Source organism: Pholis gunnellus (genome assembly GCF_910591455.1).
Source record: "Pholis gunnellus genome assembly, chromosome: 9".
Classification (NCBI taxonomy): domain Eukaryota; kingdom Metazoa; phylum Chordata; class Actinopteri; order Perciformes; family Pholidae; genus Pholis; species Pholis gunnellus.
The window spans coordinates 19,972,083-19,998,529 of NC_136535.1; the positions used below are offsets into that span (position 1 = coordinate 19,972,083).

The following is a 26,447-nucleotide window of genomic DNA, read 5'->3' on the forward strand; positions in this document are numbered from 1 at the left end:
GATGACATCTCTTTTTCCCAGAAGCCCCTCTGTTCAGGATGTGAGCTGATGTAATGGGATTCGGGTGACGTTGATGATGGGGGTGTGATGAGTTGGTCACACTGTGCATGTGTGTGTTTACACTTTAAGTTTGTTATCAGAGCCTGAGGTCGCCACATGTTGGTTTTTACTGATTTCATCCATTTCTCTGTGTTCTGTGGAAGGCAATGTGTTGGCTGCACTTTGTCCTTTGTTGTAGCTCTATTATATATCTGCTAGTTCCATATAAAGCGAGCTTTATGAGGATGTGTGTGCGTTTACTAGTTACAGGAAGCCAGAAGCAGGATATAGTGTGAAGGTTTTATAGCTTGCTAAAATAAGGACTTGGCCATTATCGGATGACACACACACACACACACACACACACACACACACACACACACACACACACACACACACACACACACACAATCACAACAGTACCTGCACACAGAAACATATGGCATTGCTTTGGCCCCATAAGGATTTTGCAGCAAAGAGTTTCTTCCTTCTCCAAGTAAAACCTGATCTTAAGGCAACACTGAATGTTTGGAATGTGTCATCTGTCAAAGTGTTATGTCTTTTCAGGCTCCCCTGCTGCGAGACATGTGTACTCACTGTACTTTGTCTTGTAAGGTTAAGAGAAGGCAGAGTGAGGAAAGTCCGGGAGGGTGGGTTGGGTGGGATGTCAGTGTGAAAAGGTGACGTTTCCATTTCACCACAGGTCACAGTTACAGGAACGGTTGGAGACTATCCAGAGGTTGTAGCTGCCGGAGAAACCTGTTATATTTCACTAATGGGCAAGTAGCAGGATGGGCCTCAGTAAACTGTAAGCATGTGTGAGCTGCACAACAACTTGCGTGCAATTTGTCTGCAGTTGCAGATGTATTTTCAGTGTCATTGTCGGATTACATTTAATCGACAGGAGATTGTATATATTATATGAAAGGATCTTTATAGCTGTGTCTTGAATTTGATGCAGATACAGATGCAGATGTATTGTCCGTGTCAAACATGCGTTTCAATTCATATTTCAGCAGCGTAGGTTCAATGTCATTTTTTTGCAGTTGGACTTTTTCCTCGACTAACAATGAAGTGCCTTTTAAAAAGGCAAACACCGAACTCGATGAACTCAGTCGAGGTCTTCCCTGATAAGACTTAAACATGTAAAAGATTGACTCCGGGTGAAAAGTTGTGAGCAGGGAAAATCTCACCTGTGGAGTATTGTGGCTCACATGGTAGAACCGGTTGTCCGCTAACTGTAGGTTTGGTGTCCTTGAGCAAGTCACAGATTGTTCCCAATGAGCAGGCCAGAGCCCTGCATGCTAGCTCGTCTGCTTTCAGCGAGTGTGTGCGTGAATGAATGGAAGTCAAAATGTGCTTATTCATTGATTGTACCCTTTAAGCCATAAGCAGACTTGGTAAGATTTTGAAACGACAGAAAAAAACACTGACACTGCTTATCCAGCAAGAGTTTATATTATAACTTGAAATGTTTATTCATATCTCATTCTCCATTCATCCTACAAAATATATTTATGTACAAAATACATTCAATTTCACCTTTTCACAAGAATATCATAAGCAATTTACATTATAATACAAGACAACTTAGTTCTTAAATGATTAGGGTGTTAACATTGTTCTCAGTTTCTTTAAAAAAATACAAAGAAAATCAATGTCAATCTCCTATTACAAATATAACAGTTTTAGTTCTATTACTTTATGCAGTTTAAAAAAGAACAGGCAAATATAACCTTAACATTGAATTGCTCACAAACTAGAACAAAGCAGAACTGGAATTATATAACTCATAAATGTAAACTCTACACGTTTGGAAATGTAAGGTCTTAAAAATATTTTAAAAGCTTTTACAAATTCAGGTATTTTATACATTATATGTTGCACTGCGCATGACAACACATGATTAACACATTAGTGTGGTACCGCTGCTTTTATTTGTAATTGGGATAGATGACAGTCAATCTCAAACATCTAATAATAATTGTATCTACAAGACTGCAAAGTTAGAACATAAAAATATTGTGTTATATTGATGCTTAACATGTTTAAAATTGATAATTGAATAACTGCACTAGCTATTTCTTTACAAATCTAGATAGAAAGAGATAAGATGCCATCGTTACTCTAACAAGTTATTTTCCTCTGTCTGCTGATTACTCTGTTCACTGGCTCACAACACGTTCACTTTAACAATAGACTCTTTGTCTTTCTTGCAGTCTAATTGCGAGAGTCTTTGGTAAATGCAGGACTTCTTCTGCTACAATACAAGTTTTCGAAGCTGAATTTACATCAGTGTGTGTGTGTGTGTGTGTGTGTGTGTGTGTGTGTGTGTGTGTGTGTGTATTATGACCTCAGTTCAAAAGATTATGTTACAAAAATACATTTCAGTCTCTCACAACATTGGCTTTCTCCCATTGTCCAGTAAAGTTCTTTGCAGCATTATTGTTCATGATAATAGCGATTGAGATGATGAAGAAAAGAAATAACAATAATTAAGACATTTAACAAAGATAAAAGCAGTTGTATGAAAGCTTATTAAGATGTTGCTGATATTCACAATGATGATGACGATAATGATGAAAAAGTTCCACCTCAAGGAACCTGTTAGTTGACGAACTGAGCGCCTCCATGTGGCACCATCTCCGTCACTCCCCACGCCACCATGTTCCCCCTCGGATCGCAGCCCTGACCCTCCCGCAAAGCCAGCTGGGAAATCTCTTCCTCTGACAGCACCCTGTCCCACATGTTCACTCCTGTCATCTTCCCCACGAACGCCAACTTTGGATCGAACCCTTCCTCAAACCCTGTCACCCTGCTCCCGCTGCTTGGAGACAGAGGGCAGCAGCCGTTTCTTTCTTGCCCCAGCTGGAGTGAGCCTCCCTCGGGTAAGACGTGTCCTTCCGCCACTCCGGGTGTGGAGGCCACCTTTTTCCCACCTGCCCACAGGGACGCCAGGCCCTGCTCGGATGACCAAGCCCCGCACAAGTGGATCCACTCTGATGCGCCTCCTGGTTTCACCACATCCCGGGCCTCCACCAGGTGAGCCTCTCCTCCGACGGTGAAGAGCGCAGAGGTTTGACCCAGCAGCAGCTGGATTTCATATGGGTTGCGACGGTGCCCGTAGGAGAACAGCACGGTTCTGTTGGACACAGTGGTCGGCTTCACCCACATGCAGACAGTGAAAGAGGAGATGGAGAGAGGGAGGTCTGGTATGACAGAGGCGTAGATCCGACGGGAACGCATGGGGAAGAGGAGCGCCATCTCGCAACCTAAACAAGAAGACATGTTTGGTGTTACTTGTTAGTATTGGTGGTTGATTTTTACTTGAATCATTTGTAGAATATACAGGTCATGGACTGCTCAATAGAAAAACGTTCGAGTCTTATTCTAAATCTTTATGATAGAGATATTTGAAACAAAGAAAGTCATGTCTCACAGAAGGTTTAAGGCATTTCATACAGGCAATCTTGGCTAGGAGACCAGCAACAGCAATATTTTAATATTTAATATTAAGGCAACCAATTTAAAGCTACAGCTAGCTAAAGCTATCTAGACCCTGTCGTATATTACCTTCTTGTAGTTGGACCGATCACCAGATACAGGGAAATGCATTTGTGAATTTGTTTGGAATATATTTTTGACTAATGTGGATAAATGTCTCTTTGTAAAATGGATTTGGAATGCTTGTGAAGCCATACGGTGCATTATCCTCCTGTTTTTAAAAGGTACATATACGTGGCGTTATTACAGTAAATATGGAAGTCAGTTCAAGTTCAGGTGATGAGGTCATGAACCATGGGAGTTTTTTTTCCTATCCCACCAACGCATGAACACACACACACACACACACACACAAACACACACACACACACACACACACACACACACACACACACACACACACACACACACACACACACACACACACACACACACCTCTCCCTCTCTGGATCATCTGGTTCATTGGTCTGTTCTGCTTCATTTATCATTTCCCCTGTCCCTCTCTCTTTTTAATCATTCAAACATACTCACTCACTCACTCTCATTTACTCCCCTCTGAACTCACTCTGCATTGTAAAACCTACTTTTGTTGTTTAGTTTTTTGTGTATGTAAAAAAACAGAGAGAACTTGTGTTTGATACCCGGCGTATTCCTCTGAGCGAGGCCTTTCTGGGCAATTTATCCTTCTGGAAAGATATTGCTTTTTATCTCACTGTGCATCTGTTATTTTTGTTCTTCTTCTCTCCTTTCTATTCTCTTCTCGTCATCATTTCTCATCTCCATTAGTCGCTTCCTCTCCTTGTCTCTCTTGGATACCAAATAATTGTTTCATTTGTCTCAGGTTTCTGCCACTCAGAAAATAATGATGAACATGCTGAGTTTGTCTGTCTGTGTGTGTCCGTGTGTGTGTGTATGATGGTTTCCATCTGGTTCTGCTTTACCCGTGTGCTTTGGTGTGGATTTTGTGGTGACCGGCTAATGATGACATCCCCCTCTGGTCTTTATGCAGGCCAGATTTATATTTCTGGACTGTAAAGGTGTGAGTAATATAACATATCCTTTTTCTGCAGTTGTTATTTGATTAATTCTTGGAAATGAAGCTGTCTTACTGACATGAGTGGTGCCTTTGTGGGACTCAACTTGGTCCATGTCTACCTACTCACCCTGAGTCACGTAATCTCTAAAGTTACATTGGTATTAGTATTAGTCAGTGTTTTTTCAAGTAGTAGCTCTGATAATGCAAACCATATGCCGTGCTGGCTTTGAATCTGAGACGAATTTATTTGTGTTCACAGTCTGTCCAGCAAAGGTTCTGCATGATCCTCATCCTTTCCTGCATTTGGGTTCTGCCATTAGCATCTTTAAACGTGTAAAAGTATCTTTAAATAATTATGTAAATCAATGAAAATAGCTAACAGCAAAGGTTTAGCTTGATGAATGATGTCCCACTCTGCCTGAGCTGAAAGTTTGAGTTCTTTTGTTGACTCTCTAAAATGTGTTTCAAATAAATGTTACACATCAATAAGAGGCAATAAGTGAACATTATAGAACGGACCCCATACCATCCACTGGCCCGTCTTCTCCATGTTTGACTAATTGCGAAGGGAAAATGATAGGTTGCTACTTAAGGAGGACAACGCGCCTGGAGACATACATAATACGTGGAATAGGTATTTGGGACAACCACAAACTGCATGATTAGTTGTTGAGCGTTCACAAGCAAAGGGTTCTCTTTCTTTTGCTCGAAGCGTGACCTGAATGTGTCAACACGGAGGACAGAAATTGAAGGTGGAAGGTAGTTTTGTTGGCATTGTTGAGAAAGGTGAAGACAAATATAAAGAAAGCAACAGGTTTCTTAACTTCAGACACAGAGTTGGCTGATGTTAAAGATGGATGTCTCACCTGCGGGTAGTAATCTTTGCCTCGATGACCTCAGCGCCTCCTCCAGTTCCACCCTCGTCTGTTGCATTGCTGCCAGCACCCCGTCTAAAGCCACCTCTTTTGATGTGACCTCTTGCTCCTGGAGCCCTGCCTCTCCATCTTCTGGAAGCTGGAATCCTGACTTTGTATTCAACCCCATCCCAGCTCCTGGGCTGCTAAGGCAGCTGGTCTCCAGCTTGGTAAGTCGTGAAGCTTGCACTCGTGCTGCGGAGAGGAGCTCTTGTAGCATCGCCTCCGAGCGGTTAGAACCCCAGACAGAATTCCCAGCAGGAGCATCAGAAGCATCAGCAGAAGCAGCAGAAGCAGCAGAAGTCGGATCTCTGGTTTTGATGCGCTCCATTGTTTCTTTGAGGCGGCCCTCCAACTGCAAGGCCATCCTTCTTCCCGCTGTCTCCATTGCAACCCCACAGGAGCCACCATACTGGGCTCCAAATCTGACGAAAAGAACCAATGTAAAAGATTTGAACCTTTTAAACTGTGTCAACAATCCTCAGCAACCAAGGCTGCATTTAGCACCAGCATTTGACCTGGAACCAAACTTTGTTCCCAATTCACTCATAAAACCATTTGAGTTTAGGAACAGGATACTGGCCATAACTTGAGCTGAAGCAATTTTCTTTTAGTAATCAATTAGTTAAAATCCAGTTGTCCCAGCCTCTCAAAAACAAATATTTGCTAGTTGTCTATGATGGTAGAATGCATACATTTGTATAGACCAACCGTTAATCGATGGATCAAGAAAGTATATATATTATATATCTAATGAGAATAATCATTAGTTGGATCAAGATAGCAATACTAGTATTTGCACTTATAAGTTGTAGACTTTGATCACCAGTGTAGCAAACCTTTGAGCTCGAGATCTTTTAAGTTTCATTTGAGTTTCAAACCTGACCTTCTACTATCGTGACTTAGTTGCTCTATTCACCTTCTTAGCTTGACTTGTGCATCTATCGTGAAAACTCATTTCTTCTCATTTGAGACAGTAGTTTCTCGGACCTCTGATCGCTTTGGCCAACCAACCTGAGCATTTCTCCATGCAGTGAAGCCATCTCCACCTTGATGATGTCACCTGCATACTGAAGCAGCATGTTCTCTCTCATCTGACTGTCTTCCAGCATTGAGAAGAGTTTGTCCCATTTGGTCAGGTCTCGAGAACTGCAGGGGGCTTGACTCGGTGTGGCTGGATAGAGGGATTGTAAAAAGGTTAATCTCGAGATCAAACGGAAGATGAAGTTGTTTGGGTTTCAACAGCATGCATGTGGAGAAGGATTTCCTTTTGACACAACTGCACTTCCCCAACACCCATTACTTTGACTTTTATTTCTATGATTTCTAAGCCAGTTTATAGATGTTTATTTGCGATAGACATTGGAGAACATGATATACTCAGAAAGTGTTTATGCGCTTGTATTATATCTGTTTGTTCAGATTGGAATGACTTATAATTGCATCAACTTAAGGACCGTAATTATAAGGAGAAAGACAGAAACATAGATAGCTGAAAAGCAGGTAAAATGAAGAGTTAAGATGGGGACAAAAGAGGAAATGAGGTTGTTAGTGGAGCGATAAGAGAATGTGAGAAAGAAACAGTACAATTGACTCATAAACAACGTTGCTTTTTCCGGCAAGATCATCTGGCTCCCCGGCGTGAATGAGGAGAAAGAAGGAAGGAAAAGGAAGGTTTTGTTTACAATGAAAAGGAAAGAGCTGCCGAAAGTAGGAGAGAGATAAAGCAAAGCCAGGGAAGTGAGAATGTGTCAGACACACTGTTCTGATTAACGGTTGAGCCTCTCAAACTCTGTTTATACCTGCAGACCTATTAGAGGGTATTATCACAGGACTGCAGGATGTGTTTTGTCTGCCTGTCCCCAAGGTTCAAAGAGAGTTAGACAGAAGGTTCATGCACTCTGCTGAAAAGTACAGGTCTGTCAGAGGTTTAAGAAGGATAGATCTGCAAATGAGCTGATGGTCTGCGAGTGCGTACTGTCCTTTAGCCTTCTATCACTTTAGAAAGGCATTACTGCCTGTTTACTTTTATTTGTTAAAACTATTCCTTAATGAATGAGTTACATTTAGTTGTGGGACTTTTCAAAGCATTTTAAGTAGCAATTGGAGGAAGGAGTGTACACACAGTACTGTTCGTGCGTACATCGAACATTCGGTAGAAAGCAGACATTACTGCAACCTGTACACGTCTTAGCCTGTCATTCGTATTAAAATGAACTGTGCCGTGACCTCTCTGCCTTTGTTGATATAAATTCCACTCCGTCCTGAGTTTCAGAGATGCGAGCAGGTCAGAATGCTCTGATCTGTGTCTTCCTACGGGCCTCTCTCTCTCTCTCTCTCTCTCTGTCCCTCCCCCCTTTCTCACACAGCTGCATACTAAACTGCACGTAACTCACGTGATTTAACTTTTCCTCCTTAGTCCAGCAAGCCAATCATGAAATGTTGTATTTCTTCAACCTTATTGCTCCCACCTTTTTCTCTGCTGAGCCCCGAGCTAAGTTTTCTGCCTGTTAACTGTTGGAGCTGCAATTATACCTCCCGCCAGTTTTAAAACAACAAACAAATGCCAAATTCAAGCTTTGAGGGATTCATTGCACGTACACAAACACATGCACACAAACACACACTTTCTTATCAAGATCATCAAGAACAGCTGCGAGAAGAGTTTCATGATGATTGCAAGTATAATGTCGTGGTTCTGCGGTTGGTGACCAGTCATTCATGCTGTAATATGTGTTGGTTGAAAAAGCCCATTTTTCTGACTCAGCATTTTCCTTGATGCTGCTCGTCTCATACAAACTCTGTGCCTGCCAGCAGTCTGTGTGCTCTACGTACTGTGATCTCTTAGCTCTGTCTTTTTCTCTATCTTTGATTTCAAGCTGCCGTAGCACATCAAATATAAAGTAAGCACAAATCCAAAACAACAAACTGCCTTTTCTGCAACCTGTGAAGCGGCTACTGTGTGACTGGACCCCAACTGTTCCTTTATTTCCCCTCCATCGCTCAATTTTTCTTTTTTAAATCATAGTCCAGCACTTTTTTTGTCAGTTTTAAGGTCCTGCTCGTACAGTATATTTGTAACGAAGTTCAATCTCAGTAATGATACTGAACAAAAAGGGATGATGACTCATAAAGTCCTGAGCTCACCTTTCACACAACCCCATGCATGCATCCTGCAAGAAATCAATGACACGCTCCCAGAATTAAATTAAATTGCAACATTTCCATCTTAATGAGTCTTAATCAGATAAATCACCCCAATGCACACGCGGTTTAACACTTACGTTCTGGTGTCTCTCCATCTAAGATTTCATTGTAGAAGGGGTCAGCGTAGTTGACCTGAATATCATCGTCATAGGCGGCGAGAGTCAGACACACGCACGCCGACAGCGCACACACCGCCTGGGGGAGCCTCCACTGGAACATGCTGCTGCTGCTGCTGCTGCTGCTGCTGCCGACTGAGTGTGTGAGAGAGAGTGAGAGTGTTTGAAGAGTGTGTCTGGTTAAGTTTCAGGTCCGCTCCTCTTCCTACCTGCTTGTCTGTGTGTGTCTGTATGTGTGCGATTAGCTGTTTGTGTGTGTGTGTTATTTATTGATTTTAATCTCTGCTGCTTCTCCCTGTCTGTCTCACTTTCTACAGTGCTGCAGGTCCACCTCTCTTCTTTTTCAACCCCTCGCTCTCTCTCGTGCAACATTTGTCCCTCCTCCCTAATGACTCCCCACCTCTCCCTCTCCCTTTCCCTTTTTTTCTTTCTCTCTCACTCCCTCGTTAAATGCTGAGCAATCCTTTGGCAGGAAGCCTGGCAGTGTAGAGTACTTCAACCAAAGAGGGGATACGTGCGCTACACACACACACACACACACACACACACACACACGCACATTTATAATACTATACAGTACTTTCCGTTGATTTACTGTATTTATCTATAATCTTAACCAGCAGACCGTAACTCTCAGCCCTGCATACTTACTCTTAAAAGATAAATTTGGATTATCGCAACATGGGTCAACTCAGCAATAAAGCCTGGGAACACGGTGACTTTGCTACAGCAAAGTCTGACGGGGCAAGAAACACAAGCAGTCAGGCGATCAAATAGGTTGTAATCAGGCCAACATTTTAGTCAGACAGAATCAGTTTCGCAAATACGGGGTTTCTGATCAGAAACCCCGTATTTGCGAAACTGATTCCGATCAGACTGCTTGCGATTCATCTCACTTCTTTTTAGCGATGTTGCCCCAAGAGGCCCGTTTTCGCAAATCTACAAAATGCAAGTTGATCACAATAATCACTATGTACCTGTGACCCATGCACAAGGATGCGATAGGCCTGAGAGACTAGTGATCTTTTTTTTAACATGACGCCACCACCACCTGCAAACTGTGTGCAAGCAGTGCTCGCTTTTGGAAATGGGCCCCAGATCTCAACATTTACTTTGAGTACAATATTAAAACCAAAACAGACAAAAGCCTCACCTACTGGAATAATTCCTCTTACTCCAAATTGTCTTTGATCCGTACTAATCTTGATTACAAGTTTAGCATTAAACCCTTTTATTACACAACATTATGCAATGAAGAGTATCCTGTGAGTAAGTTAGTCGATGTTCAAAAAGCTCTCTACATTTTCCATCCTTGTGAAAACATTTGGCTCTCACAAGTATAGAATGTGAAAGCAGCGCTCAAACCTACAAGTGAGGCGGTGAGTAATGCGTCGTTGGAGGTAGCCTGTATGTTGTAATCAGATATAACTGCAGCCCCTTTGACTCACTGAGAGAGAGAGAGAGAGAGAGAGAGGAGAGAGAGAGAGAGGAGAGAGGAGGAGAGAGGAGAGAGAGAGAGAGAGAGAGGAGAGAGAGAGAGAGAGAGAGAGAGAGAGAGAGAGAGAGAGAGAGAGAGAGAGAGAGAGAGAGAGAGAGAGAGAGAGAGAGGTAATGGAAGGGGGAGGAGGCAGAGAACACAACATTTCCTGATTTGTGCCCCATGCAGAGATGTTGTGTGTGTGTGTGTGTGTGTGTGTGTGTGTGTGTGTGTGTGTAGTGGGAAGTTTTTGAATAGAACCCAGACATTAGGGGTTTCTAAATGGGTTTATTGTTCTCCTGCTTCGCTCTGTTTACTTATTTATTTATTTGTCAGCCTCACCATGTGGGTTTGTAGGTATTTGTGGGTGTATATACTGTATGTGAATTTGTATGGTGTCAGTATATATTGTGTGTATGCGGGTGTTTTCAAGGGGAGGGAAATAATGACTTCCTCATGAGATTTTATCTCGCTCCCCCCCTCCCTCCATCTTTCTGTCTGCCTGTGTCTCTCTTTCATTGTGTCTGTTTTCTCTCTCTCTCTCTCTCAAATACCTGGTGAAACACACACTTGCTCACTTGTTATCTGCATGGAACAGCCTTCTCATTAAGACCGCTGCACAGACGGAGATGGAGTTGTGTAAAGCGGCAAAAGCTACTTTATTTAGTTCTCTACTACCACTTGGTAGAACACAATATTTGTTTAACCTGTTGCCAGTTCATTAAAGCTTTTACATTTTCTCAACAGAAAGTATGGACTTTAATTCGTTTAATGCTAGGGCTGTGCTGAAAATGTATCATGATAACATGTTTAATAACCAATAATCATTTTTAAAGACCTATTTTAATAATTACCAGGGGAAAAAAGGTTGAATTTGAAGGTGCAATGTGTAAGATATGGCCAGAATTCTAGTTTAAAACATTCAAAAATATTAATTGACATTATCCACTGAATGTGAAGAGGTTACAGTGTTGATTATTTGTCAAAAACGTGTATGGTGTTGCAGCGATATCTGTAGCGTCCAGCTCTTCCCTCAGTCCAGAGAACAAAGATGTAAAGCGGCACCGATCATGGTGCGTGTGCATTTTTCGATAGTTTGTTTATTGGATTAAATCCAAAGTGTGCCTCCTCCCGCCAGGAGAAAACTTCACTAGGAGGAGAGTGGACGGCATCTCCGGGAGACACAGACTGATAGCAGTTAGCTTGAATTCGGTCAGTGCAAACCCTGGTAACGGATCGGCAATAAAAAAAGTCCTGGTCAGACTGTGAGCCACGCTGTTCAGCCATTTTACAGGCCACTATGTTAAAAGTTGTGAAAATATTGAAAAAGAGCAAGGGAGGACATCATAAGTCAAAACACAGAAGCCATCATTTGAAACTTGATGAAAGCATGGACTCTAATCCTTCAACTGAGAGCACATTGACTGTAGATCAAATAGGGACACGGCTCGAATTTTGGCTCAAAATACTGGCGGGAAACTACGTTTTTATAATCGCGGCCATAGTATGTACTATACTGTATGACTTTACAAAAAACTGAGAGACATGCTGACTTTTGACATCATGTGTTTGGGGGAAAATTATGAACTAGACTTATAACTGCATTTATGCTGAACAAATGGAAGTGAACTGGGAATTAAAGCATTTTTAGCTGCAAGATTTCATTGAATAAAAGTTAAAAGGGCATTAAAACAGAGAGTAGGTGTCTGTAATTAGACCAGAAGATGCACATCTATTTCATGAGACGGGCGCGTTTGAGAGGGAAGAGTAGATCAAAAGCTGGAAACAAAACTCCTGCACACTCTCTAATTTGCAAAAATACATTTGTTACAAAAAAATGTTGCTAGACCTTCATCAGGTTAGTCGTTTCCGCCAGTACGTTGGATTGAAGGTATAGAAGTGGAGGGATATTATATGCTTAAAGATACAAATGTCAAACACATGTGGGTTATATGAGTATAAACGTCTGTCCATGTATTAGGTGTAAATGTTTCCATGTTTTACTTTAAGCCTGCTACCTGAGGTAGGAATCAAGCCAACTGGAAGTTTCTCTGATACACCAGTAAAGAAATCACATCAGCGTGTGTGCATGTGCATTATGCACATGAATGTTTTTAGCATTGTGTATGTGTCATGGAAAGCAAGATTCATTCATGATTCACCAGTGAAATTATTTGGCTCCGCTGCATATTTTATCACCATGAAACATCAAGTCAGAAAGCACAGGACATTTTGTTTCACACACAGACGGTGAGAGTTTGTACGGTTGAAGTTATCTGGGTGAAAGGGGGAGGATGGTCATTGAGTTTAAACTGTGCGAGAGACACCCGTGTGTGTGTGTGTGTGTGTGTCTATGAATTGCCGCACATCTGGCCCGCCGTTATGGTTTTCACTGAATGGTATGCATATAAAATATCGTTAGGCTTGAAAAATGTTGAGTATTGTGTACACGAAAGGAAAAGCCTGACGTCTTTTTTGCTCTCTGGATCCCCTTCAGCTTAAAGTATTTTACTGTGTATGTCACTCATGCAACAAAAATGCACAGAATTCCGAAGATATATATTTTCTGGGAGATGTTTGACCCCCTGGCTCTTTTTTTGATTTGACAATTTCTCCCTCCCTCTGCCACCAGAGGTTATTCAAGCTGTGTGATATATACGACTCTTGGGACAAACGCACACAAACTGAGTGTTGGGAAACACTCGTAAGCTGTAAAGCTTCCACCTACATCCCTTTGGATATTATTTGTGCTGATCTCTGCATGTTTTGTCCTGTACAATAACGTCCCGTGCTTAAGAGTTCAGTTTCTTTTGCCAAGGTATATATATGTGCATTGTGGATTTTCAATGGAATGTTCCCGTATTTGTCAAAAATAGAGCTGCAACTATATGAATTGCTCCATAGCTGACACCATAGACCTCTTTAGCACTTGTACCCTGCCAGACAAGACAACTAAAAACTAACTTTTCATTAACCTTTCTGAAAAATATTTCTTTTTGACTTTAATATAGACATTTTTACACTTAACTTGGTTTTACTGTACTGTGAAACACCTTGTTTTTGCTCATCAGTCATGTATGTTCTCTCCCTTATCTCACTTTAAAAGTATCGTGAACCACTTGTGGTTTCTTCTTACAGACTTTGGGGGTTAAAATGTCTTTGCTTAACATGTCAAATTGAGTAAAATGAACTATGCATGTGCATCTTTAATGCAGATCTCAAACAAGTTGTTTTGATTTAGATGCACTGGTGCCAGCACTGTTAGTGTTACCTTCAGTTTATGGTTTTGTCGTTGCTGTGGGATGTAATTAATTTCTACAGCAAAGAAAAAAAATATCACAGCAAACACACTGAAAATCATTTGCCCCATGATTCAGACTGTTTTAGTTTCCTCTCAGGTAAAACAATTAAGCCAATAGCTGTGTTAAAGTCATTTCTATTTAAAGTTAAGTGTCTCTCCAGAGTTGGTAAGTCTCTTTGGGACTCACCTTGGGATTCTAACATGACATTTGGAAAACAGCAGAGCAAAAGAAAGCCATCGTGTCCTCTCCTGCCTCAGCACAGTTAACAATAGTTTGACGGATCACTTAGTTCTCGTTCCTCTTGGAAAATGTTTGATGGGCCTTTCAAAAGTGTCGCCTTTGTGTGCTACAGAACCAAAGGTCATTACAGGATATTTTATTGAGATTTGTAACTCATGATGATGGGTTGGGTGTATGCTGGAATGAAGGAATGAAGGTCAGAAACTGTACGCACACACACACACACACGCAGCCACAACAGAGGGTGCTGTAGGGAGATTCAGTGTGAGTCAAGTAAATGAAAAATGTAATATGAGACAATAAGAATATTTAATCACTAATCAAAAGAATATCTTCATGTCTCACATGTATTGTGTGTTTAGATGTGGGTGAGTGTGCTCTATAAATCCTCCCGAGTGTGTTTCTGTGCAGACTCTCGTCTCCTCCTGCCTTTTCACATTCCTCTGAACAGACCTGTAAATGCTGCAACCACAACTTTATGGTCTTTCTGTACATGTACTGTACCTGTCTCTTTTTATGGTGATTTGTGCCGTAAGTGTGGAGATGGGGGGGTGTGATGTTGTGTGCGGTATGATCTATGATTACAGGAAATGAAAGGAACGTATGAGCCAGCGACCATCTTTCAAATTTTTACTGTATGTGCACTCTTCTTCCGTCCTCTGCCTCGGCACAGAACAGTACAGAACAGAAAGTCCTCTCAGTTGGTCAGCACCAGTTGTCTGTAACAGGATAAAACCTGTGGTTAAAGTGATTTAGAGCTGTGAATCACCTGTTTGAAACCATTTCTTTAGGTTCTTGCTATTTTTAAGCTTTTATGACAACAGTTCACCGTGAGCTACTAGCTGTTTGAAATGTTATGGACCAGATGTTCATGATGAATGCAAATATGATTAATGATCATAAATACTGTAATTTCGCTTCAAGGTGTCACGGCAGTTCTGCTGTTACTACTTGAATTTAAATTTATCGCGGCATGGCTCCTGGGACATTAATATTCCCCTCAGGATGACCTGTAATAACTCTGGTGATCCCTTAGCTGTTCATTTTACAGATATTTTGGTTTATATTACCTAATCACATTCCAATGAGCCTCAGCTGTACTTCGCTAATTAGCAAATGATAGCACGCTCACACTCTAAACTAAGATGGTGAATACCAATCACCAATTATGAACACCACTTACAATTTGTCCGTGGTTTAAACCCTGCTGCATCTGTAACAGAAACCTTTATTCTAATGACGCCATGAGCATATTGCTAAAGAGACCTAGATGGAGTAGTGCTAGTGAAATGTTTGTATACTTTCCAAACTGTGTTAAGAAATCTCATGTATGAATTCATTTGTCGACTTAATGACTCTGAAAATGAGATCATATTGATTTGAACCAACATAAGGTTTAGTACCGCACGCTACCAGTCCCAGCTGTGGCGACATTGTTACAGCTGTCTCTTTGTCAGGCATTGCTAGGCCGATGTACTTGTACTGTTTGTGTCATTTTATGTATTTGTCTTAAATGGACCTTAAATGAGTCTGAAATAAAGTCTATCTATCTATCTATCTATCTATCTATCTATCTATCTATCTATCTATCTATCTATCTATCTATCTATCTATCTATCTATCTATCTATCTATACAACTTCTATATTAAGCTCCAAAATGTCACTGTGGTTAAAAATTAAATTTGCAATATCTCTTGTCAGGCGTCTGACACAGAAGCCATTGTTTGAAATCTTGAAATGTCACCAATAACGAACCTTCCATTTGAAAACAAGAGTCTTTGTTCTGTGAATCACTTTAAGATGTTTCGTACGTGAGTCAAAGGCTGTTGGGTAATGCCGTGGGTCGTGTTAGGCTGCGTGCTGATTTAAAAATGCCTTTATGTCCAGTCGTGCGTCAGCTCTGACTTTCTGTTTTCCTGCATCAGCTTCATTGAAGAAATATTGACAACAAATGGAAAAAGTTGTATTTACTGAACGCAGATGTTGTGTCATGACGGGGGGGCCGTGTGTGTTTTTTGAGGGAAAATGACAGTTACGGCAAATATGCATGACGTTCCAGTAAAGCTACCCCACGAATGGCTTAAAGGAAAATTCAGGTTTCATGCCACTTGGCTCTGTTTTATAGTTATGGCCTTCAGTTTTCTTCGTAGTAATATTCAGTAATTATAGTCGCCAAGTTAATTGTTGAAATCTGGGAACCTCTTTCTACTTTTTCTAAATTGTGACCCTTTTCACTGTCAAAATGGTGGTCACCAAATTTATATTTGGCAACGAGGTTTACTGAAAGCATCTCTCTCTCTCTCTCTCTCTCTCCCTCCCTCTCTCTCTCTCTCTCTCTCTCTCTCTCTCTCTCTCTCTCTCTCTCTCTCTCCCCCTCTCAGGTAACCACATGCTGTTACGAGTGTTGCCCTCGGTCTACCCCAGACAGCCAGATACCATCCACTGTCACCTAGGCAACCTCACTGCGATGATGTCACAGCTGGAGTCCCCAGAGCAACAACACCTAATCAGACTCATTCAGATTGTTGCCGAGCAACATCCACTGGTGAGTGTTTGTGTTGTTTGTTGTGTAGTTTGTTTAAAGAATAAAGCAATAAACGCACTGTGGGTAAATCATACTATTCGTTGTCACAGCGGCAGACTTATTGTGTATATATATACTGTGTATATATATATATATATATTGTTGTTTTTTATTACGGCATTACCCCACTTATTCCACTCTCACTGATGGAAATATGAATTATATTTTGTCATATTGAAAAAAATCTTTTTGCTGTTTCAAGAAGCCTATGACATCTAAAACAAGGACCCTTCCAGCTGCATTAGATACTAATATTAAATGATAATGAGGTAGTTGCAATACATAAGACTGTGGGGATATAGCACCATCCGACTACATTAGGACTGAGTCTCTGTGGCCATGCTTTAAGTTTACATTTAACGTGGTTTTGGCTTACTATGATGTATGTGTGGCTTTTGTGTAATATTTCTGCCCGTGAGTCAAGCTTAATCAGAATTTGTACTATTCAACTTCGCAATATCCTGTAATGAGCTCATGTCGAAATATAGAAAAAGCCACTGGAACGTAGTTAGAAGTGATGAAATGGAGCACATGATGGCTGCAGCTGCAGCTGCATTCATCACAAAAGTTACCAAAGCGTCTGCATCCCAATATTCACTTACTGGAAGTGATTGAAATGATGAACCGTGACATTAATATGGAATTTTGAAAATAACTTTTATTTTATTGAGTCAAGCATCTTCTCCCTGGAGAACAGATACGTGTTTGATATTAATGTGATTATTCAGAACGAGTGACTCATAAAGTAGCAGGAGGGCCCGGAAATGGTGGGCATCTGGTCCTGTCTAGTGCATTCCAGGCAGTAGTGATTATTCCAATGAGTAGGGAGGAACTGGCCATTCACAAACTTTGTACAGACAGTCCTGCGGTCAAGCTTTTTGTTTACTATTACTCACCAGTATGTTCGTCCCTATCCAAGGTTACTCCGCTCACCTCAAGCCTTCATTAAAGGCCCATTAAACTTCTGTTTGGTATTGAGCGATGGTGCCAAAACGCTGACAGGATTACAGGATTAAAAGCGATGAATAGTGCTTTCTTCCCTCTCTAACTTTGTTCCTCCTCACCCGAACAGATGTTGAGCCCTCAGGTGCCCACACTCGTCAGTTACCTGGAAGACCAATCCCTGACCGAGGCCCTACTGGGCGCGCTCGTGGACGTGTCACAGGCCAGCCCTTCTTCACTGGTCAGCTTTCTGCCAATGCTGAGGATTGTGGGACAACAGCGCCCTGCTCTCTTGGGTCACGTGGCCAAAATCCATGGTGCCGTGGGTATCATCAGTGAGGTACAAACACCGCAGTCAAAATACCCAAGTTCACGTTCGTGTGCAGCAGTGATTTGAAGCTGATAACATATTTTTTCAGTATACTCTGGAAGAATCCAAGAATGTACTAATCCCGGGCCAAGAAATAATAGTAATAATGTTCTTTTTACACTTTGAGTTTTGTACAGATTAAACAAACAAGATATAACGTGTTAATTAGTGAGGAAGGGCAGGCAGGCCTCTGTTTTCAGTCTTTGTGCTAAGCTAAGCTAACTGTTGGCTGTTGGCTTCAACTACATATTCACTTTAAAGACACGATAGTAGTATCGATCTTCTCATCCAACTCTCTCCAAGAAAGAGAATACGTGTATTTCACGTGTATTGTACAAAGAAAGATTTGCAATTATTACATTAATGTTCTTAAAGAGACAAGAGGAACAATTAGGGTCTAAAGACAATAAGAAGCAAATGAAGGTCCTTGAAAGTATTCTTACTCTGAAGTTTCTACCTGTGTGTGTGTGTGTGTGTGTGTGTGTGTGTGTAGCTGTCTGCAGAAAACGTCTGTATCGTCAGTGTTTGTGTCTGTTTGTGTCAAACAGAGAAAAATACTCAAATTCCTGTTAACTTGGGGATAATGCTATTAATACACCCCACGTCTGTCTAGCAGTGGGTGTTCACACACACTGAAACGGGCAGTCGTGATTATTCTAATGAGTAGGGAGGAACTGGCTGCGCTCTCACATGACTTGTTCTCTGTTGTCCTGCCAAGTGTAAAGCACACACTCATCCACCGGACAGACCCGGGCACATCCGGAAGGTTTGAACTGCAGTCCGACACCGCGCACATCATCGTTCAGGAGCGTCTCTTCTAAACAAGCACACGCCGGCTCCCCAGAGAGTTCTGCCTCTCTACCGCTGAATATAGAAGAAGAAACGCAACAAAGTGCTCTTCTGGCAGGGAGGGAAGAAAAATCTAATTTGGAGAAACAGTTAAAGAGCAGCTCTGTCAGCCTAATGGTGCAGGAACGACACAATTTAAGGGACTACTAACCGCAAGAAAGTGTTCATAATGTGACAACCTGAACTGCACTGCACTTGTGTGGCAGATCTGATTTTGAATTTGATGTACCAGGTACATTTTTCTAAATATTACGACTGAAACTATAACTACTGTTACTAATAATGTACTTTTTTGGAAGACTTACAAAATCTAAATTAGTTTGGAGTAGACTGAATGTGTCCCATGAGCCTCATTGTGGCCAACCCGTGAGTTAAACCCTTGGCTGCCCTACAGACTTGGCCGCTCATTTCCTTCTAATGGGACTCATTTTGACGTAAAAAAGTGGTGTTTCGGCCATTAACTCGCTGTGATTGGCCTCTGCAAAAACACTTGAGCTGCTGATTGCAGGTTAATTAGCCTCGCCAACTGGAGCAAAGTGGCATCTCTGCTGACTGACGGGCTGGAGAGGGAGGGCGTGATGTTGGCTGAGCTGTCTCAGACACACACACATGCACACGGTGGAAGGTCAGTCATTAAGTGCTGTCTTAGCAGCTTGCTTGACCCTCGAACCCACCGTCATTCTTTAGACAGTGGCATGGCTCTGAGGATGGTACAGTAATGTCAGTCGGTTCACCACTTTGGTCAAGACTGAAATATCTCCACAACTGTTGGTGGACGGATTGCCATGAAATTGGGCTGAGACATTCATGGTCGCCAGACAATATGTCCGACTAATTCTGGTGGTCCCCTGACTTCTCCTCTGCTGCCAGCATGGGACTGACATGTTTAGGGGAGGTGGATTGATTGCCATGATGACATTGTGTGGCTGTAGACTCTTCATCTGATGGTTTAAATCAATGCTTCTAATTCCTCTATTTATATTATCTTTTCTTCCCATCTGAAAGTGGTTTAGAGTAGCCTAGAGGTTTCTGTTGCCCAGGCTTTAAAACACCAGTCTGTGGTAGATTGCAACACAGTAAATGCACAGTAAATGTTGCTCCCCCAAAATGTTGTTTGTTGAAAGGTTTGCCAGTAAGAGACAACATTGATAGAAAATAATTGTAGTTTTGTTTCTGAAAAGTGAGCACAGTATGTGGAAATACTGGATTTAAACCCCCGGCAAAGATGTTCTCATCCCCGGGAAGACGGTAAACACCCGTCTCAAAAATACCTTGGAAGATGCAAACCTCTGATGGATAATAATAAAAATATGTTTGTATGACTAGAGGGAGTGCTGTTCTCACATATGGGGCTAGCCTGACATACGAGTATACAGTGTATGACTCAGATAGTTTCATCAACGTGAGTCTTGCAGACGTAGCATGTCCAAGTCACACATTACAGTCAGTCTGTAATGTGTGTGTGCGGAGCGATGAAGGTGACAGCAGGACAGCTTGAGGGCTCCCCCCCCCCCCCTCTTTTCCTCTGGGTCCATTTAACGCAGTTTAACGACAATTTGGGGAAATTAATGAAAGGGGGAAATATGGCATGACTCCCACACTCACACACACACACATACACACACACAGATTATGGAGCTGGAAACCATAATACAGTTTTCTATTGCTTCAGGGCAACCTTTCCTCCTCAATCTTCTTGTCAAAAAAACCTGCCAACCCAGCTTCAGAACAGACACAAATACATACACACACACACACACACACACACACACACACACACACACACACACACACACACACACACACACACACACACACACACACACACACACACACACATACATATGCACACAGTTGGTCAGGCCTCAGTGTCCTGTCTTTCTTCACATTGTAACCATTTGGAAAATAACCCATGTCTTTCTGGGAAATGCCTCTGCAGAGGCCTCCTGGTGATGGCAGTGGAGAGTACCTCCTGTGGGTTCCCGTTTGTGCCACACACACACACACACTTTCTCACTGGGGTGCATTTGTGTGTAACATGATTGCACAACACTCTTTCTGGTTTCCTTTACCTCATGAAGAGAGTTAGTCTATATTGTGTTATATATTCATCAAAGTACATTGAGAAAAGAAAGAAAGCCTGTTTTGGAAAACTTGATTTACTTGGTTTTAATAATGTTTCAAAATTGTGTTGATTGAATACTAAATTAATTTTTTTTATATTATTATATTGCCTCTTTTTCAATGTTGACAAAACATCAGAAACACTTTTCAATATTATGCAGTCCAACACGACATCACCACAAATTATGCAGTACAACCTCAATACGTAACAATTAAGTATTGTCTTTGCAAAATGTTAACTGTTTAAAGAAGACAGCATCAATCAAATGTTGCTGTTTTACTAGACACTCAGATTATAAGGCTAACAAAATTGTTAACATTGTGTACCATCTTCATGTTGGTTCACCTCCAAAGCGTCGCAAGATACAGCACATCTAGACGAGTACGTTTTAGCTCAGGCCTATACAACCTACTTAAAATAACAGTTTGAGAAGATAAAAAGAAACTCTTCGCTAATAGCTCCTAAACATATAAAACCTGACAAGGGGTTGCAAATTACAAGCCAAAGAGGTTTGGGGACTGCTGGCAAAGAGAGGTAACATGACACACAGTCCATGTGAGTTTAAAACGTTTAAAGCAACCGCTGTTGAGCACAATCATAGCTCATGGAAAAACATTTAGCGCAAAAACAAAAGTGAAGTATAACTTATGAAATGTAACTTAAGTGTGATATTTTTGTACTTTGCTGAAATTCTTCCCATTTACTATTTATAGAAATTTTGGGATTTCAAAGGTTAAATCATCCGTCCCTTTGACATGTACACAGTCATTGTCATTGTCGCAAGTGATTAATCTGCTGTGGGAAACAAAGGACACAGTCATGCACACAGGAGTATCTCCATGGGGCTTGTTAGTGTGCCAGATTACAGCTCCAAAGGAAGCAGAGAGATCAGTGTGCTGATGGACAATCAGGGGAAACTAAGCGACCGAGCAAACAAGGAAAGAAAGAAACAAAAAGAAACAACAGGTTAGTGAGCAGAGCACAGATTTGGCTTGTTGCTGGACGGATGCAGTGTTTTCTTTCTTTTTTTTCTGAATCATTCAATATTAAAACTACATTTTTAATCAGATATCTCCTGCACACAAACACATGTTCTACCGCCAGAGGAGATGTTCTCCCAGTGTTGTTGTAATTATGATAATGGAGTGACGGAGCCAAGTTGTGTCTTTCTCAGAGGACGTGTTTATGTGTGTGTTTATGTGTGTGTGTGTGTGTGTATCTGTTTGTGTAGTAGAGCACACATGAGGCAGAAAGAGATGATTTATTTCTCCACATTCATGTCCGTCCTGCCATCATTTTCTGGTGAACATTAAAAGTTATAATTAGATATAACAGAAACTAAAGAATTTAGTCACGAGTTAAACCAGTGATGTGTTTAAGACGTCAAATTAAGGCCAAGTGCTTTTTTCCAGACAATTAAACAGGAGCTGTGTCGTTTGATGATGAGGGAGAGCTTCATTTAATCTGGCAGGCTTTTAAAAGTATTACGCTTAAATGTCTGAAATGATGCAAGTTGTGCTTATGCTGCAACGTTTGGAATATTATAGTAAGTCCTTAAAAAGTAAAACATCTCAACAGTAAAAGCTTGAATTGCGTTAAAGTAGCTCACATCCGAGTAAAGTCTTTGTACCTGCAGCCTGCACTCCAGGCTTATAAACTCCTTAATACCTTAGCATGTTGTTACGGTATGAAGTCAAGTTGTACCTTTTTCTGGTAGTTTTGACATCCCCGTATAAATATAGCATCCGACAGAGAGTGCTTGTGAAACATGCCCAAATGTAACTGCATTCTTCGCTCCTCGTTACAAGGTGTGCTTGAGCTCTGTAAGCACAGGTTGGCTCTGTCTGTCTTTCTGTCCTTCCTTCGATCAATCAATCAGTTTGTCTCGAGGAGGAGGAGGAGAGAGAGGTTCTCTTTTTTTCAGTCAAAGCAGTGTGAGTTTTTACAAGCGCAAAGAGTTTTTTTTTTTAAAGAATCCTCTTTTTGCTTCCAGATGTTTTGTTGGCTTTGGTTCTGCTCTCAAACACAGCCAGAGAGCCTTTACTGAACCATGTCACATGTGTTCATCTGTTATCACAGTGATTTACCACTTTAAAACGTGTGTAAAAATAACGGTTTAGGATCCAAAATGGACAGTTTAAAAAGTGATTTACTGAAATTGATTATGATATTGCATATCATAGGACATAGTACGTATAGAAGAGAAGTATGAACCTTCCTTTGAGAATAAATATGCATAACAGAGGGTTAAACCTTGTTATTCTGTGTCAGAGGTGAGCAGGTTGTATGTGCTCTGAATACAAAAAAGCAAAATCTGAATGTGTTATCACTAGTGGAAGTTTACCAAGAGCATGTGTTTGTGTTTGTATTTTGTATTGTTTCGTCGTGATTTAGAAACAAAAAGAAGTTGCACCAAACCCCCCCCCCCCCCCCCCACAAACTTCTTGGAAGTGTAAAACCAATGTGTGTCGAATTAGATAACATTTACTCTTTTTCTTCACCAAAACACATGCAGTGACACAAAGAAAATACTTTCAAGCTGTCCTATAACTCAACACTGGTGCCATTTTCAGTCATTTTCTGTGTATTTCGAAACAACCACGACTTTAGAAATAACCATAAAACTGGATGTTTTAGTAGAATGAAAGAACTTGTTGGCAATCTTATTCATTCTTTCTTTCTTTTCTTCTTTCTTTGTTTAGTTTTACGCTGGGACCAGCGTGGGTCACAACAGCAGATATTATCCTTTTAACATCTTGTCTTTCTCTCTGTGTCGCCTCCTTTCTCCAGACTCACGCTCGCAGCGTGTTGGTCTACCTGGTGTCCTGTCTGGGCAGCATGGAGCACAGCTTTCACCACACACTGCTGCTGGAGATCAGAGCTCTTACCGACCGCTACCCGTCTTTACTGGGAGGCTGCGGCAAAGACATCTACAGGATGAGCAACTCGTTCACTGCTATAGCCCGACTGCTGGGGAGACGACTGGAGGAGAGCACGGCCATGCACTGCAGGTTAGGAGACGGGCATTTACAGGCCGATGGTTTTTATGTTTTTATGTCTTTTCTCATCATGCAGTATGCAAGCACAACATGTGAGGACAATATGCTTGTGCTTTTGTGTGTGCGCGTGCATGTGTGAGTGTTAATGTGCATACGTTGACTGGGATTCATCTGGCTGCAGCTTGGGAGTGACACGCACAGCTCTCTCCGAAACGAAAACATCATGTGCAGGATTGGGAGCTTCCAAAGACTTTGTTTGGGGTCTTCTGGAAGAAAAGACAAGAGGGAACGAGGGATTGAGAGGGAAAGGATGGTTTATGAGTGAAAGAGCCGGGGGAAGACAGAAGAAAAACAATAAAGAGGCAGTTGGATATGTCCTCTTTCAGAAAACAAGTGGACTGTTTAATGAAGTTATGAAGGCCACTTGTGGTGGAACAATAGGGACGGAGAGAAAGAGAGCGAGAGATGAAGGGAATAAATAGTTTGGTTAAAGATCAAAAGAAAGGAGAATGGCCTCATGGTGAGGGACAAATAAAAACAAAACCAAATAGAGAGGGAGAGAGGGGGACACATGGAGTGAGAGACACAGAAATAGAGCCAGTCATCGTGAGAAAGCAACAATTACAGAAAGGCTAGTCAGAGGAGGGAGGACGGGCGAGAGTGAAGCTATTGAAATCCATCCAAATGTGTCTGTCCAGCTTCATCTCACGTGCCCACCACATGCAATCCGACCCTTTGCCCCGTTTGCGTGTGCTTCTTACAGGGTGGATGAGGCGTGCCCGCCGTCTCCTCGTGCATCTCTCCCAGGGGGAGGAGGGGGAGTCAGGGGGTCAGAGCAGCGGCTGCAGGTGAAGATCCAGGCCTTTGAGGAGAAAATGGGGGAGGAGAGGGGAGAGGAGGACGAGGCGGAGGAGGACTCCCCTGCCCCCCAACGACGCTACAGCCTGAGCCAAGCCGTCAGGGAGGAGAGACGAGAAATGAGATTCAACAGGTCGGTTAGCATGTCGCATGAAACTTCTCTGCTGAGTATCTGCTTGGATCTGACTGGATGGGAACAATTTTATGAACAATAGACTGTTATCACTGTGCCGCCTGGTGGGTTTTTATGATTTCCAGTCATGTTAAGAAGAGATCCCTTGAGCCAAGAACACATTATTCTATTTCTGTTTATTGAAGAAAAACAAAGACAGACCATCCAAAGATACAGTTTTTATTGAAATAACTCCAAAGAAAACCTGAAGAATGGGAACAGGGATGCTTGAAATACTGAGACAGTATTTTTTTTTATTTGCTTTGCACTCCATCACATTGTATTTAAAATGAAACAATGACAGTTCATTCAGCGGGTTGATGAACGTAGGACCTTTTGCTCTTTTTTTAGTTGTCCAAAGACAACAAAGAAATGCCCAGGCAAAGGCAGACAGGCCACACGGGATCAGTATCTTTAGTCTTTACAAAAGCTTTGTCAACAATGTTTGGCCACAGAACCCTGGACCAACACTAGATTTATAATTTTGCACCACTTTGACAGTTTCTTTTTTTTTCTGGCCTCTCTTAGGTCAAAGAGCCTGGCCCTCCACGCTGGGCGCTCGCGCTCCATCAACTCAGACACCGGGGAGGACGGAGACGGCTCGGAGCCGAGCCCAGACAACATGTTCTCCAACACATCGGTGAACTCGCAGAACCAGGAAGCACCGCCTGTCGAGAGGAAACCCAAAGGTGACGGCCCGATGCCCCTCACAGCTGCCCTGGACAGAGCGGTCAAAGAGGCTGAGGAAGGTCAAAGCAGAGAGAAGGAGGAGGAGCGCGAGGACGCTGACAGACTCTTCATCCATTTAAGAGATAATATGGAGAGCATCAGAGAGTTCTGTCGAGACATGGTGCAGCAGATCCCCATACCAGAGCAGTGTGCAATAGAAGGTAATGTGAACATGACGAACGGCAGGCTTTCCTTTTTAAATAAGTGCTGAAGATGATTTGATGACAGCGTTATTGGTTTATTCAGTAGGGGGAGAAGAAAAGTGCAGGAAAGAGAGAGCCAGAGGGAGGGTTTGTGTAACCTGCTGAACCTGAATGAGAATACATTCAGAAGTGGTGGCTGGGGATGATTAATGATGCACCTCCTCTTCTCTTCTACTCTCCCCCTCATTCATCTCACACACACACACACATTTAGACCCAATCAGACAGGGATTTATTTCTGGAGGGGGAATAGTTTTGTTTTAATATTTCATGTGCTTCTCTGTGATCTTTTTCCCCCTTCTACCCCAGTATTAGTTACACTCCTTCAGATTCATATCCTGTCTGGACAGACACCTTATATAGAATATTGCATCTTTTTGTGTGCGGCATCAAGAGGATCCTGTCGCATATATCTCTGGTATGAACTCCCAACAATTTGGCAGTGGCAGTTTAGTTACTGAGAAGCAAATATTTTGTTCATTTTGTTGATTTATTTTTTTATCTCCCCTAGACCATTTGTCCAAACACAGCCTTAGTTCGGGTCTTTACATTTGGCATTGAATGATACCATTTACTTAAATATCTTTGTCCCCATTGACCTCATTAACAGTTCCACATGTGGCTTAATCTGCAGATTTTAAATGGCATCATCTTAAAGGAGTCAGCGTGATCCATTTCTTCTTGGTTTTACTGTTTTGATAGGAGAGTTGCCAGACCTATCCTTTTATTCAGCTGCACACTCCAGTGAACTTGTACTTGGGAAATAATGTACTCTGATAT

The 26,447-nt window shown here is 41.8% G+C and overlaps 2 protein-coding genes across 2 annotated transcripts in view; one reads left to right on the forward strand and one right to left on the reverse strand.

Annotated features, from left to right (window-relative positions):
* Positions 1 to 26,447, forward strand: part of veph1 (ventricular zone expressed PH domain-containing 1) — a gene marked incomplete at both ends in the record, with an annotated part of 55,540 nt that overhangs the window by 6,664 nt on the left and 22,429 nt on the right. Inside the window, 5 exons of the mRNA XM_079166265.1 lie at positions 16,218 to 16,381; positions 17,493 to 17,702; positions 23,497 to 23,717; positions 24,469 to 24,696; positions 25,264 to 25,625. Coding sequence (XP_079022391.1) covers positions 16,218 to 16,381; positions 17,493 to 17,702; positions 23,497 to 23,717; positions 24,469 to 24,696; positions 25,264 to 25,625 — 1,185 coding nt within the window. The remainder of the gene's footprint in view (positions 1 to 16,217; positions 16,382 to 17,492; positions 17,703 to 23,496; positions 23,718 to 24,468; positions 24,697 to 25,263; positions 25,626 to 26,447) is intronic.
* ptx3a (pentraxin 3, long a) lies at positions 1,506 to 8,919 on the reverse strand (the record flags this gene model as incomplete). The annotated part of the gene is made up of 4 exons (XM_079166270.1): positions 1,506 to 3,311; positions 5,446 to 5,918; positions 6,508 to 6,667; positions 8,778 to 8,919. 4 exons carry the CDS (start codon positions 8,917 to 8,919, stop codon positions 2,647 to 2,649), a joined length of 1,440 nt encoding a protein of 479 aa, XP_079022396.1. The 3' UTR covers positions 1,506 to 2,646.